Here is a 13,536-nt window from a genome sequence, read left to right as displayed (position 1 = left end):
ACAAAAAACACCAATATATATATATATATATATATATATATATATATATATTATATAAACATATATTAAAACCCTAACAATTTTGGTGTTTAACGACAAAAAAACTTCGCTAAAAGCATCATATTATATTATTATTATTATTATTGATAAAATTCTAAAAACAATATATATATATATATAATCCTACCTGTTCTTTCACTTTGACTTTCTGGATCTTTGATTTTTCACCCTTCCTTTCAAGAGTTATATCATGTTCGAGCTCTCCCCTGCCCCTGCCCTGCCCCCTTAAAAAACATGTTCATTCAGAGCAGAGGAAGAAATAAAACACCTTCCTTGAGCTATGGATAAAAGCTCTCAAACAAACTAACATGTATGATGGCTCCTCGTATCGCATCTATCTGCTGCTGCTTCTGAACAGATCACAGTGAAGAAACCGATTTCACCCATGAGTGCGTAGAAGAAGGGTCTGTTCTCAACGACACTCCGGTTAGAAGGGTGTCACCGCGAAAGTAGCCACCCGAAGCATCATGCTCACCATGTTGTGTCTACGAGATTAGCGTGAAAATCTGCGTCCGGTTCTATGCACTCCTCGGGCATGTATTTCTCCGCTTCTTTCGCTGAGAACATCAAGAAAACCAAGTGAACTGTCAGGGAGAGGAAAAGAGGTAGAGAGGGAAGTGAGAAGAAAGGCGTCCAGGCAAGAAACCATGGCTTCACTGATCGATCAGGGAGAGGTACAGAGAGGAATGAGAGCCATGCCATCTTTTCTCAGCAAAACACATAGATGATGGAGAGAAACACATGACATCAGAAGAGCAAGACAGCGTCCAGTTCGTTTTTTACTACATGATCGGTCATAAATATCACGACAATCCAAACAGACATGTGTATATGTATGTCCAATATCTTGATCTCGACGTCGTAATTTAGACGCTCCGGTTCACGTGAGGTCAAAGTGCGTTTGGCGTTTTCATAAACGCAGACGCCTGTAAGTAGTTTCAAGTTCGATGTTTTCTCCCTATATATGTTTGGATTCCATTTAAAACCTTAACGACATAAGTGAATCGAAGAAGGCATGAACACAGAAACGTTTAGAGAAGACATGAAACACAAGAGCAGATAATAGCCAAGGAGACAGTTGCGTGTAAAAAGATAAAACAGAGATTCTCCAAGAGATTTTGGTGAATACGAAAGACCTGTCCGACTACTATAATCTCATCCATTGGCATTGTTTTGTCCACAAAGCACAATCTTTTGATGTCTGAAACTAATCATGTTTTTATTCAAACCCAGAATCCAACAAAAGCTAAGCTCTCTCTGGAACCCAAGTATTCACCTATCCTCTTTACAAATCTTACACATAACGAAAGCTTCTTCTTTACCTATGAGTTGTGGGTGTATGTGGCATTGGATATGGTAATGGAGCCAGGTTCATGGGTGCACCAGGAACCACTGAGCCAGGGATTGGAGGAGCACGAACACCATAAGCCATGTGAGGTGGAGCAGGAAGGTTCACAGGCGTGCCCACGGCTGAGACGAGTGGTCCACCTCCTCCTACTGGTTGGCCTATCCCATACGTGGGAGAGACTGGAGATTGCTGAGAAGCGGTTTGCTTGGGTGGGTTTGTGGAACTGGTTCCTGCACTAACAGTGCCACGACCATCGTTGTTCTGACCTGTGAGTTGTCCCTGCGGTGATGAGATGTCCCCGTTTCTGATACTGGTGATGTCATGAATGCTTGACCGCCTTCTGTCCTTGTTCAAGGAGTTGAGACGGATGAAGTACTTTTGGGCATGGCTCGCGACCTGGGTTGGGGTTCTTGTCACCACAAAGTTACGAGAAATGCTACGCCAGTCGCCTTTTCCGTACTTATCCAAACCCAGAAGAAATAATCTGTTTGCAGACAGACAAGAAAAATAAACCGAAATAAGTAGAGCCCATCAGAGCTATGGTGGTCTACAAGTGTTATACACCCGACTGTTTTAAGTAGCCCAAGAGTGTCCTGAAATCTAACTTTTTATATAAAATACAGGATATGATTAAATCTGTCAAAACCCAGTTTCTTTCATTCAGTCTTCTGATGAAAACAGCAAAATAAGCATATGAAGGCAATCCAAGCAACGTTCACGAAACTGCAGACTCGAGGTAACTGTTCCATTTTTCATCTTCCTGATAAAAGCTAATCGCATATGGAATGGCAGAAAAGCAAACAGAATAGCAAAATGGGGCTCTTTCTCATAGAAGATACGCTAACCCTTTTCACATTTCAATTTACTGATGAAGCACTAAAGATACAGCAAGGTAAAGGGATTCTTTAAAGTGCTTAAGCTTTGGCTAATAATCTCCCATACCACCTCCTCCTAGTTCCATACCAAGCTGTAAATTTTCTAAAATCTGCTGTCCAACTTACTGTAGACAGTTAAATTTTAGCCCGGCTCACATGTTAATATCATAGTTAGAGAGAGATTTCACAGCAACGTCTTCATACAAGAAACAGACACTTTTAAGATTACATCAGCTTTCCAATGGCTAATCTGTGATAGAGCTACCAGTTCTAGACATCATCCACCACTCATTTTATCATTACATTCACGAATCACATCTGGAAATTGATACCATCTCCCACTAATCTCAGCTTCTAATCATACCCCCAACAATTTCCACGTCAAAAGTTAAAAACAAAATAAAAATTTAACTTTTAAGTAAATTCTTCTTATTCCTTTTTCCCGCAGGAAGAGAATCCAAGAGAAACAAGGACACTTACCCTATACCAAAATCTGCCCTTCCATTTCTCATTCAAGTTCTGGGAAATGGGTGGACAAACAACCTGAAAGGATCCACAACTGTGCCTCACCAAGGATCCACAAAATCCAATACATCAACATCAACGTCGCTTTAATCCCAAGTTGATCCACAGAATCCGATATCTAAGCAAAAGCACTTACTAATTCCAGACATACAGATAAAACATATGCAATAGGGATAAGATGTAACTCAATTAAAAAAAACACATGGAACACTAGTTCATCAAGACTTGCCATCATTATGGAACCAACAAGAAAAGCACAGATAGATTAGTAGCACAAGGAAATTTCACCTGTGTTCCTCCTCCGTCCAGGCAATCCCTTTCCGCCGCTCTTGCTCTGTCTTTGATTTACCTCCTCCATGGTTGAAGTCACCCCCACCCTTCTTATCAGTTCCTCCTCCATCACCCACATGGCCATTTGAACCCTCTGGAGAACTATAAGCAGGAAGAGGCACACGCCCTGACTCAATACTATTGATATCTTCAACTAGAAGCTCATAATGCCCTTTGATCTGATCCGGAGTTTTTCCAGGAACATCTGCGGCGATTTTCTCCCACCGATCCTCAGTTTCATCAAGATGATTCACAAGAGCATTCTCAAAAGCAATATCATCCTCCCTACTCCATGTAGAACTACCACTGACCTCATCCACGGTCATTTCCAAGCAAACCCACCACAATTCCAAAGATACCGACCTTATACCTCTCCCAAAACGTGGAATATAACCCACGCTTCCGCGAAATTCGATCTTTTTTTTTCAAAAAATATCAATAGAACTTAATATTTTGACTAAATTGCTCAGAAATTCAAATCTAGATTACACCGCATGCGTAGGAATAATCAGAAAAAAAAGGATGAGAAGATATCAGCGAATCCAACACGCGAAGAGATTAAATCGGGATCTTCCCCGCTTTTTCAACTCCAAAGCTTCACAAAGTTTCTACTGACGAACTATGAGACAAAAAGACAGCATCAGCCGGAGAGCGAGTGATGATGATCTTATCTTGTCTAACTGAAGCAAGAAGGATTGTCGCGAGGTGAAGCCACAAAGGGGATTGAAGTGAGGAGATGGGTATTGCACGGCAGACAAATGCGAATTCGCAGGAAATTAGAGGTTTTTTGAGGAGTGTTTCTAGGGATTGAGACAGGTGAGGGGAGGAAAAAAGCATAATCGAGAGAGAGAGAGAGAGAGAGAGAGAGAGATCAAATCTCCATTGCCGATGTTCAAAGGAAAACGGTGTTAAGACTTAACCATATGATAACGACAGTTTTTCACAGCTCAGGCTCGCTGTGTTTTTTTTTTTGGACAACCCCCAAAAAAATACTAAACTTTACCACTTTCTAAAATTAAATCTCATATTTAAAACGTTATTATAAAACCCTTTCTAAGTCAACTTCAACGTTATTATTGTCACCTGTCTATCACCAGTTTGGCTTTGGTTGATTTGCAACTGAACCCACCAGGCCAAAATCGAAACCATCTGTTTCTAAAGGAGACTTATTTGGTTAATAACCAAATAATCGAACCGAATAACATATAACCATAATTGAATCGAATGAGATGCAAAATTGAATGGTTATGAATTTTTTAAAACCGGAAAACCGAACCCGAATCCGAACTGAATAAAAAAATAATCGAAAAACCGTAAATTCCTTTAAGAAAATGAATATTTTTATCATAACCGAACCGAATGTAATCGAATTTAATGTAAAAACCGAACGGTTATCGTTTTTCTAAAATCGAAATAATCAAATCCGAACCAAAACCCGATTATCTTCGCTTGCCAAATACATATATGTATATGTATATATATATAACCCAATGGATACCTTACTACAAGAAGAGTACATAGAATCAAAAATAGTATCATTGTTTAATTAGGCTCAAGCAAAGGAAGCAGAATGGCCTGTAAATGGAGGAGAAGGTGCAGCCTCGGCTTTAGCCGATCAATCTCACAATGTCTAGGTTGGCTTCTTCATCATAGCAACAAATTCTTCAAAGTTGATTTCTCCGTCCTGTTTGACACAACCACAAGCCTGAATGTCTGAATAGAGGAAGTCTGAGTTGGTTCAAGAACGAGATATGATCCCGAAAGACAGGAGGAATTAACACGTGAGGAGAAGATGTACGTTATTGGTGTCAACTTGAGCAATGATCTCTTTGATGCTTTCCTCGTCCCCCATGTTGTATTTCTTCAGGGCTCGCCCCAACTCTTCCATGGTTATGTGCCTATATATATGTATAACACACAGAGGGATGAAGAAGCCGTCTCTACAGCCCCACAGAAACACAACCGTCGAATGATTGTTACCCGCTATCGTCGTGGTCAAAGTATTTGAAGGCAGTTTGGAAGTGGTCCTCTAGTTTTATCCCATTGATATCGATTGTGCCTGATATAAACTCCGAGTAGTCTACCATTCCATCTCCATCGAGATCAGCCTGAGATTTTCCGTCATCTCTACAAGTTTAACCTCAGTTTTCTAGGAAACGGTATGTCGTATCTATATATATACATGACTTACAGCTTCCATCAAGTCTTTTATTTCAGCTTCTTTCATGGTAGAACTCAACTTTGATTTCATCTCCTCCAGGCTGATCTTCCCACTCTGATCACTGTCTAAAGATTCGAAAATCTTCTTAAGATGCTTGAGTTCTTCTTCGGAAAGCTTCTCTGCAATAACCTGAAAATGTAAAGGAGAACACGGCATGAGCTCGGAACAAGAGAACGCGAGATTATGACAATCATCAGCTTTCAGCTATCGTTTCGGTCTTGCCATTAGGGCTACTCTTTTTAGTTTGTTCGTGGCCTGGAATGTTTTCATCCTTGACAAAATGGTAATGTCAAGCGGGTCATCAGACGCCACCCCGTCCTCTCTCAGCCATTCATTCTCTGCAGTACCAATGGCTCATCACTTGTTTTCCACAAGAAATATCGATTCAGAACCGATGATAATAGTTTGAGTCTGGCTTACCTAGCAGCTCACTAGCCGTGGGCCGCCTTCTGGGATCGAATTGTAACATTTTCCTCACAAGACTTTTGGCGCTTTCGGATACGCAAGGCCAAGGGTCTTTTGAAAAATCAAGTTGTCCGCGGATAATGGCGTCGTATATGTCCTCTTTGGTTGCAGATGTACAGAGAAAGATCGATGAGAAATCGAAAGAGAAGACATTTACGAAAATCAAATGTAAACGAGAAAAGAATCATACCTCCAGAGAAAGGCGGGTAGCCGCAGAGAAGCACGTACAGAATCACTCCAGCACTCCAGATATCCGCCTCCGGTCCATACTTCTTAAGTATAACTTCTGGAGCGATGTAGGATTTGGTTCCAACTGGATCCTTAAAGATCTGACCTGTACCAAGTTATCAATCTCAGTGACAAGACACGCTATGGAATCGGATTTCACAATCATGTTTGGCAAAAACAGAACAGCGAAACATGACCCTTGTCGGGGGGGTCTATCAGAACCACATTCTGAATAGATGAGGATGGTAATACCTGTCTGGAAGAAGACGGAGAGACCAAAATCTACGGCTTTCAATGGGGAATTGGCCTCTTCACTCAAGAATCGAAAGCTCTCGGGCTTCAAGTCTCTGTGCATCACGCCGACGGAATGGCAGTCACGCACCACAGCGACTATCTGCCTAAACAAATTCGCAGCCGTTTTCTCCGAGTAATGCGCTTGATCCTTGACCCAATCGAACAATTCCTTTCCCCGACACAGCTCCATGATCAGATTCACCGAGCGTCTGTCCTCACAGGCTTCGTGCAGTTTCACGATGTTCCTACACTTTCCGATCAATGATCAAAGCCCAAGGGTATTCCCAGTAAAGGGTAAACGAAGCGCTTACCCTTTATCGGCGAGTCGGGTCATGACGTCGACAAGGAGGCGGACGTTGACGAGGTTGTCGGAACGGGTGAGGAAGCACTTGCGGAAGGACTTGCAGGCGAAGGGTCGTTTGGTGGTTTTGTGAGTGATGAGGAAGGTGCCGCCGGAGGGACCCTTCCCGAGCTCACGGACCACCTCATAAGACTTGCGAAAGTCCTTCTTCATCGACGGCTCCAGCAGCCAGACGGATGAGCTCTGCTTGTTCCCCATCCCTCACCCAAAGTCAAAAGATTCTCTCAGATCCAGCATGAGCTTCATGAAGAACCCTTTGGACTTTGTTTAATTTTTTTTTTTTTTAAATCGCAGTCATTTTATATAAATATTCGTGGTCTACAAATCCAAAAAAAATCCTAAAACTTTAGTACTTACTAAAATTAAATTATATTTAAATTTTTCATTTAAAACTCTCAACTATACATGCGGACCTTGCACAGAAAGAGCATAAGAATTTTCTATTTATTTTTTTGGTTTATTTATTTTCTATTTATTTAATTTTCAAATCCTAACTATATTGTAATTGAAAAAAAAATCATAAATTCACTTTTTCTCCGTGTTCTTCGTAACCCCTTTTTTTATACCATTTTTTAAACATATTCTGAATTTTTTACAGATTTATAATTGTTAAAATGAGGTAATTTCTTAACACTACTCTTTATTCTAACCTAAAATCTACTGTTTGATTATGCCAAACATCTAGGATACGAATCCAGTATCCATAAATTGCAATTGTTAATTCAATGTCCAAAAACGGACCGAACGAATTATAATGTGAGTTGAATCATCAAAACAACAACGACATATATTATAAAAACTTAATTAAAATCTATATATATTAAAAATTGTGTTTGAAGACTTTTCATGAAGCCACCTCATCATTCATGTGGCATCTTTTATTTGGAATTTAATTTATATGGTATTATGTGGCATCTCAAAATATCTAAATAAATAATAAAATAAAAATATACCAAAAAATCGTGGTAAAAAATTCATTACCCACTAATAAAATGAAAAAAAAAACGCATGCTATTCATTGACCAACTACACCATATTTATTATTATGGTAAATGTATTAGTCCACTACATTGATGATTGTTAGAGAATGGGGCAAACGAAGGGCCAAAAAAATTTCATATTCCAACGGCAATTAGATATTAGTATGACATTCAAAGTTTTTATCCACTTTCCTATAAAAATATAATTATTTCTTTACAAATAAATGATTCATTAAATGTTATAACATATACGTTGCATATTATAAAATTTCTCTCTTCTCTCTTACTATTTAAACGACAAAAACAAAATCAGTACCCATGTTAATTGATTTGATCGCAGATGTCATATCACATTAGTGTATAAGCCATAATTTTCCCTTGCATTGGAGTCCAATTGATATAATATCATTGCGTTTTATTTATTTATTTTCTATTTTCTATTTCAGGAACCAACTTCTTCGGACGCTTGACAAGCCTTCTTCATCAACGAGATTGAAAGAAATGGTTCACATGGAGAGTTTTGTTAATTGCAGCTGGATTTGGAATCAAGTTGTCATTTGTTAGCTATCTAAATATTCCCGTTCGGAACAAAATTATCAACTTCACTTCTTGAGAGTCCTTCGCAAAAGGATCTTAACATAGATAATTGTGTGGCTCTTCAGGTATGATCCATCTAATTACGTGAGTAAAATGTTTCTGAGTCTTGAAGCATAATTATATCCCTTTACCATTCAATTAGTCATATTCAGGGGTTCAAATGCTCCATTTTTTTTTTAATTATGAAGTTTTTTTTTTAAATTTTTGAACCGTGATGTTTTGAAAAGGTGCATTTGCAATGGACTGTGTGAATCTTGGAAAACCTCTACTCAAGATTTCAACTTCTCCTCTGCATACATTGGCTAATAACAATAAAAGTTCAGGTTATACTCCATTAACCAAAGTTTAAATATGAAAATTTTGAAAATAATTAACATATATTAAGACTTGATACATATTATCAAAACCTTCAGTTTTTTTATTCGAGGCAATATTTTAAACTCTTTCTTAAGTTTTTCGGTTCAATTTCTATATGCTTCACAACTTCTGATTTGAAAATAACTTTTTCAAGGTAAGAATGAACTATTCAAATAAAATGAATTAAATTATAACAATCCTATCATTGGAATTCTGCATTTTTTGTAGGTACATAGAAGGATGAATACAACAAAGTGGAGTGAGTGTGCCGAAACTCTAAAAAAGTTTTCCCCCTTTTCCATTCTACAGTTTCTACCAAAGGGTATATCATTAGACACATTGTTTGGTTTAGAAGATATTGGCGTTATTATGACTTGTACAAGTATGATGGTTTCCCTTATTCAATGTGAATTTTTTTCTTTTTATTAAGAAAAATATATATCTCGTAGGAACATTTTCCTACAAAATTTTTATGGAAGGTTAAGTTTAGAAAAAAAAAATAGAGAAATAGAAAAAGATGAATGTTATTTTTTTTAAGTATTGAGTAATTTTTTTTTATAGAAAGGGGGGTGAGGAGAAATGACACTCAAAGTATAATAGCAGATCCACGTATATTAACATAATTTTTTAAATGACAGTTTTTTGAATTTACATTGGTTTAATAATATCCACGTATATTTTTTACTTCTTTTCTAAATAATTCAAATTTGTATTAAAATAGTTTAACATTATAATAGAAACTAATACACAAATATATTCTTTTTTATCAAATAAATACTCTATATTATTTTTTCCTAATTTAATATCAACAAAATTTATCACATCATGATAATAAAGTTTTAACATAAAAAATTTATAAAATATTATTACTTTATAAGTTAGTCAAGTTAACCAATATTTTATTTAAAAACCCTATTTAAATTATCCATTATAATAGAACTTAATAAAAAAATCTATTTTCTAACTTATATTAACGTTGATGTGATTTAGTGATCTTAAGAACCAAAAATAAAAAAATAAAAAAATGATAAAATTTAAGGTCATTTAATTATTTTTAATTCCATGCATTGTGCATTTCTCTTTTAATTCTTACTTTGAAAGTTCGTGAAAAGCTTCATGATTAGTAAATATGTCACCGTCACTTATTTGATACTTGAGAATCGATTTTCTCATGAAACACATTCAAAGATCAATGGAAAACCGCTCCCCAAAATGTCTGAACTGTGCAAACACGCGAAAGAGTTCAAAAACCGGTTTTCCTCATTTCATATACAACATGTTGATAGGAATTTTATGAATATTATTTTTTAAATAGTTATAATAGATTTTATAAATATTATTTTTTTAATTCAGAAATGAATAGATATCATTGATTTCTTTTTTTCTTAAAATTTGGTTTTGTTTTGATATCCGTAGATATTAAAATATTTTTTAGTATAAATACGATATTAATGAATAATAAAAATTACAAATTAAAAAAAACTTATAAATAATAAAATTTCATCTTCACTGGAAAATTAGTAATATTCTTCAAAAACAAAATTCATCATGAATTTTTATCTATAAATATTTTAATCTTATAAAATTAGAAAACACATCACGAATGTTTTTTTAATTTAGATGAAATTCATAAAAAATAAAATCTTTGAGAAAAAATTATAGAGATTTTTTTTTTTACCTTTGAAAAGAAATTCAAATATCTAGGAAAAATAGATAAATCAAACAGAAAAAACTATAAAAAATAGAAAGAGAATCACATAGATAAAACTTTCGGTAAATAGATGAATTTATTTATAAATTCTACATATAATTTATTTATATGTTTATTATTATTATACAAAATAACAAACTTATTTCATAATATTTAGAACAATAAAAAATATATGATGGAATATATTTTTGATCAGAAATTTTAAAATTCTATCACACAATAACTGATATAAATTAATGGATGATAACATTTGTATCGTTCCACAGAAAGTATTATTATTGAAAAAAATGACGATGACGTTTGTAATATTCCCAAAGTGAATTTTTTTATATATTTATACTATGACATGCTATAGTTGACTAAAAAATAATATCTACTAGATTTCTCAAACCACCAAAGATAATTAAAAAAAAACATATCATTAGATTTTAAAATAGATATACTTTTTGTTGTATATATTATTGGAATACCAATTATTATCAACAATTAAAGATATTGGCTCTGTTTTGTATATAACTTTAACCGAAACCCATAAGTTAGACTTAAAGAGATATCAAGTCGAATCATATTTTATGCATATTTGCACGAGTTTATTATACAAATCACTCGGAACAAGAGATCTAGGAAAGAACACATCGTTGACAGTCTTATTTGAAATTATTTATGCCTTTTATACATTGGACTTCACTCTCTTTGTAGTTATTTACTTTGAAAATTGTAGTTGTGGATTTCCACGTTATAAAAATAACTTTAAAATTTTATCTCCACTTATTATTAAAAGATTAAGTTTTCAACATTTTAAAAAGAAAAATTGCCTAAAATCACATTTTTTAAAAAGAAGTTCATATAAAATCACCAACATCATTATTTACGAAGATTTTATATAGATACAAAACTCAACCTATCCAAAAATTTCATAACAATTTTAAACATTTTTTAAATAAATAATAACTACAATATATAATAATATCATTTTGTTATTAACTTATCTTCTCACCATTTTTATGTTCCTAATCCACACAATATAATATTAATTTTACAGTGATTTAATCATATATATATATATATATCTCCTACATCAAACAAATAATCTATATAAATGTTTTACTATATTCATATCAATATATTATAATAATATATTTAATAAAAAAACCTATGCATCAAACAAATGTCTTTACTTTGTAATCATTTTTGGATGTTTTTACGTGAATTTACTAATATAAATTAAAAAAAATTGTTAAAATCCTTTCTATAAAATAGTACCATTATCTTTTTCAGAATAATATGAAACCATGAAAAACAGAATTATTTTTACTTTTCTTACATAAAGATTTATTTTTTGTTTTAATTTTATATATTAAAATATATATATGAAAATTTATGTTTGTTACATATGATTTTTTTATAAAAATAGTGAACGAGAAACTTAGGATGTATTTTATTTAATTTGATTGATATATAATTAAAATATAACTTTATTGTAATTAAATAATTAAATAAATAGAATTATGTTATTAAAATTCATCTCTCTCTCTGTTCCATTGAATTCCTTTGAAAAAAAGAGCCTGAAAACAAAATACAAAATCACAGGGAAAAAGTTTCGATTGAATGCGTAGGTATTTCAGTTTCTGTTCCGGTTTTTCCCGCCGATTTTGGCATTTCGATCTCAACTTCGGTATGAAGAGTGTTCTTCTAGATTCGAGTTCGAGTTCTGCGTTGGGTAACCTGACCACAGATGACTCCGACATTGATTTCGTCGACGTGTTCGGTGGCCCGCCGAGGAGACTGTCATTTCTCCACGACGTCATGCGCCACAGCTTCAGCGAAACCGCAGTCGGAGACGGAAGTAGCGGAGCTCTGATTTCACGGAGGTCCATGTAGCTCGGCGAGTCCTCCGAGAATATTGTATAATATTTGTTTAGACCACTCATAGAACAATGACGATATTGTGATAAAAGATGATTAACATATGTTGAATTTTCAATAACGTACATATGAAATAGTATTGGTACATATTAGACTACGACAAAACAAGGAATCACTATCGGTTTAACAAAAAAACAAGATATATCATACCATTGCCATCTACTCAGGATAATATACAATATAATACTTCCAAAGAAATTTTGAAGGTTTATTTTCGATGGAAAAGTCGTATAACACCAAAGGTCAGATCAAACCTTCCAAAAACCGGAGACACTCTATCTCTCGAGATGCTATGTTTTGTTAGGGTTCTTTTTTTTGTTGCATTAATGATTTTTTTTTCTATTTCATTATCTGTTTTTTTCATGCCATATGATGTTTTGGATTGTATATAAAGTTGGTAATATGTGTATGTGTAACTGGCTTTCAAGAACAACATCAAATATTTCCATTATAATTACTCCAAGTAATTTAAACTCACATATTTAATTTACAAATTAATTTATATTCATATTATTTTGATATATCTCTTCTATATAAGAAATTGTTTGACACGGAAGAAATGAATGATTGGATATTAAATAATAAAATTTTAAAAAATATATATAAATATAAATTAATAAAATATAATGAGTAATTTTCTAATATATTCATTCATCTTTTTCTTTTCTGTATATATCAATATATAACTTTTGATATGTTTATATCAATGATTTTCTATAATAAAATAGCAAATATTTTATATTGACAATAAAAATAATAAACCGCGCATCGCGCGGTTCACACCTAGTAATTCTTAAAAGGGTTGAAGTTTATGTAGAAAGGGTTTTATCTTTCCGTTTATGATTTTTTTTTTTACTTAATTTGTATAGTTGAGAGTTTTAAATAAAAAAAATTGGTGGTATGAGATTTAATTTTAGTAAATTGTAAAGTTTAGAATTATTTTTTGGAATATCCCTTTTCTTTTTTCTCTCTTCCCGTTTTCCCGTTTTATGTATGTACCATTTAGTATCGGCGAAATGATATAAAAGCAATTATAATTCTATTAACATAATAACATAATCTCTAACTTTTGTTGATAGCTCCCATCAAAATATATTTAAAATCTGGAATTGTTTATCTTCGAATTTATACTTTTTTTTAGTGTTGGACTCAAAAATTCATTTAAAAAAAATTAATTTTTTCTTTTATTTTTGTATCAGTTTAGAGGAAGATAAAACCCGAGAATACGAAAATTATGATGCTTTATCTGTCTATAGAA

At 33.7% G+C, this 13,536-nt stretch overlaps 2 protein-coding genes across 4 annotated transcripts; both read right to left on the bottom strand.

The window, feature by feature from the left end:
• Window positions 1–193: 193 nt before the first annotated feature.
• Window positions 194–4,058, bottom strand: LOC104819364 (transcription factor DIVARICATA-like). Of its 2 annotated transcripts, XM_019203196.1 has the most exons (4): window positions 3,097–4,058; window positions 1,383–1,892; window positions 369–617; window positions 194–284 (listed from the first exon to the last, which is right to left on the bottom strand). In XM_019203196.1, the coding sequence occupies exons 1-3, from the start codon at window positions 3,462–3,464 to the stop codon at window positions 554–556; spliced, it is 942 nt and encodes a 313-aa protein (XP_019058741.1). In that variant the 5' UTR covers window positions 3,465–4,058; the 3' UTR covers window positions 194–284; window positions 369–553. The 2 variants fall into 2 exon arrangements, with proteins under 2 accessions (XP_019058741.1, XP_010547700.1); XM_010549398.1 differs by lacking the exons at window positions 194–284; window positions 369–617 and having other exon boundaries at window positions 1,165–1,892; window positions 3,097–4,055.
• A 494-nt stretch (window positions 4,059–4,552) lies between these two features.
• LOC104819363 (calcium-dependent protein kinase 3-like) lies at window positions 4,553–6,976 on the bottom strand. Of its 2 annotated transcripts, none has more exons than XM_010549394.1 (9): window positions 6,658–6,976; window positions 6,305–6,591; window positions 6,015–6,158; window positions 5,780–5,923; window positions 5,582–5,697; window positions 5,330–5,488; window positions 5,119–5,246; window positions 4,937–5,036; window positions 4,553–4,851 (listed from the first exon to the last, which is right to left on the bottom strand). In XM_010549394.1, exons 1-9 carry the CDS (start codon window positions 6,903–6,905, stop codon window positions 4,786–4,788), a joined length of 1,392 nt encoding a protein of 463 aa, XP_010547696.1. In that variant the 5' UTR covers window positions 6,906–6,976; the 3' UTR covers window positions 4,553–4,785. The 2 variants fall into 2 exon arrangements, with proteins under 2 accessions (XP_010547696.1, XP_010547697.1); XM_010549395.2 differs by having other exon boundaries at window positions 4,553–4,822; window positions 6,658–6,974.
• Between the last annotated feature and the right edge of the window lie 6,560 nt (window positions 6,977–13,536).

The sequence above is a fragment of the Tarenaya hassleriana genome, unplaced genomic scaffold (assembly GCF_000463585.1).
Source record: "Tarenaya hassleriana unplaced genomic scaffold, ASM46358v1 Cleome3, whole genome shotgun sequence".
NCBI classification, from domain to species: domain Eukaryota; kingdom Viridiplantae; phylum Streptophyta; class Magnoliopsida; order Brassicales; family Cleomaceae; genus Tarenaya; species Tarenaya hassleriana.
Note: the sequence above shows the minus strand (reverse complement) of the source record. Positions and strands in the feature narration are given on the sequence as shown.

Coding starts and splice junctions, on each gene's coding strand:
- LOC104819364 (XM_019203196.1), bottom strand. CDS start 3,464: ATGACCGTGGATGAGGTCAGTGGTAGTTCTACATGGAGTAGGGAGGAT. Junction 1,893..3,096: donor TGGACGGAGGAGGAACACAG/GTGAAATTTCCT, acceptor GTCTGCAAACAG/ATTATTTCTTCTGGGTTTGG. Junction 618..1,382: donor CATACACCCACAACTCATAG/GTAAAGAAGAAG, acceptor TGATGTTCTCAG/CGAAAGAAGCGGAGAAATAC.
- LOC104819363 (XM_010549394.1), bottom strand. CDS start 6,905: ATGGGGAACAAGCAGAGCTCATCCGTCTGGCTGCTGGAGCCGTCGATG. Junction 5,489..5,581: donor TAAAAAGAGTAGCCCTAATG/GCAAGACCGAAA, acceptor TTACATTTTCAG/GTTATTGCAGAGAAGCTTTC. Junction 5,037..5,118: donor TTTGACCACGACGATAGCGG/GTAACAATCATT, acceptor ACATATATATAG/GCACATAACCATGGAAGAGT.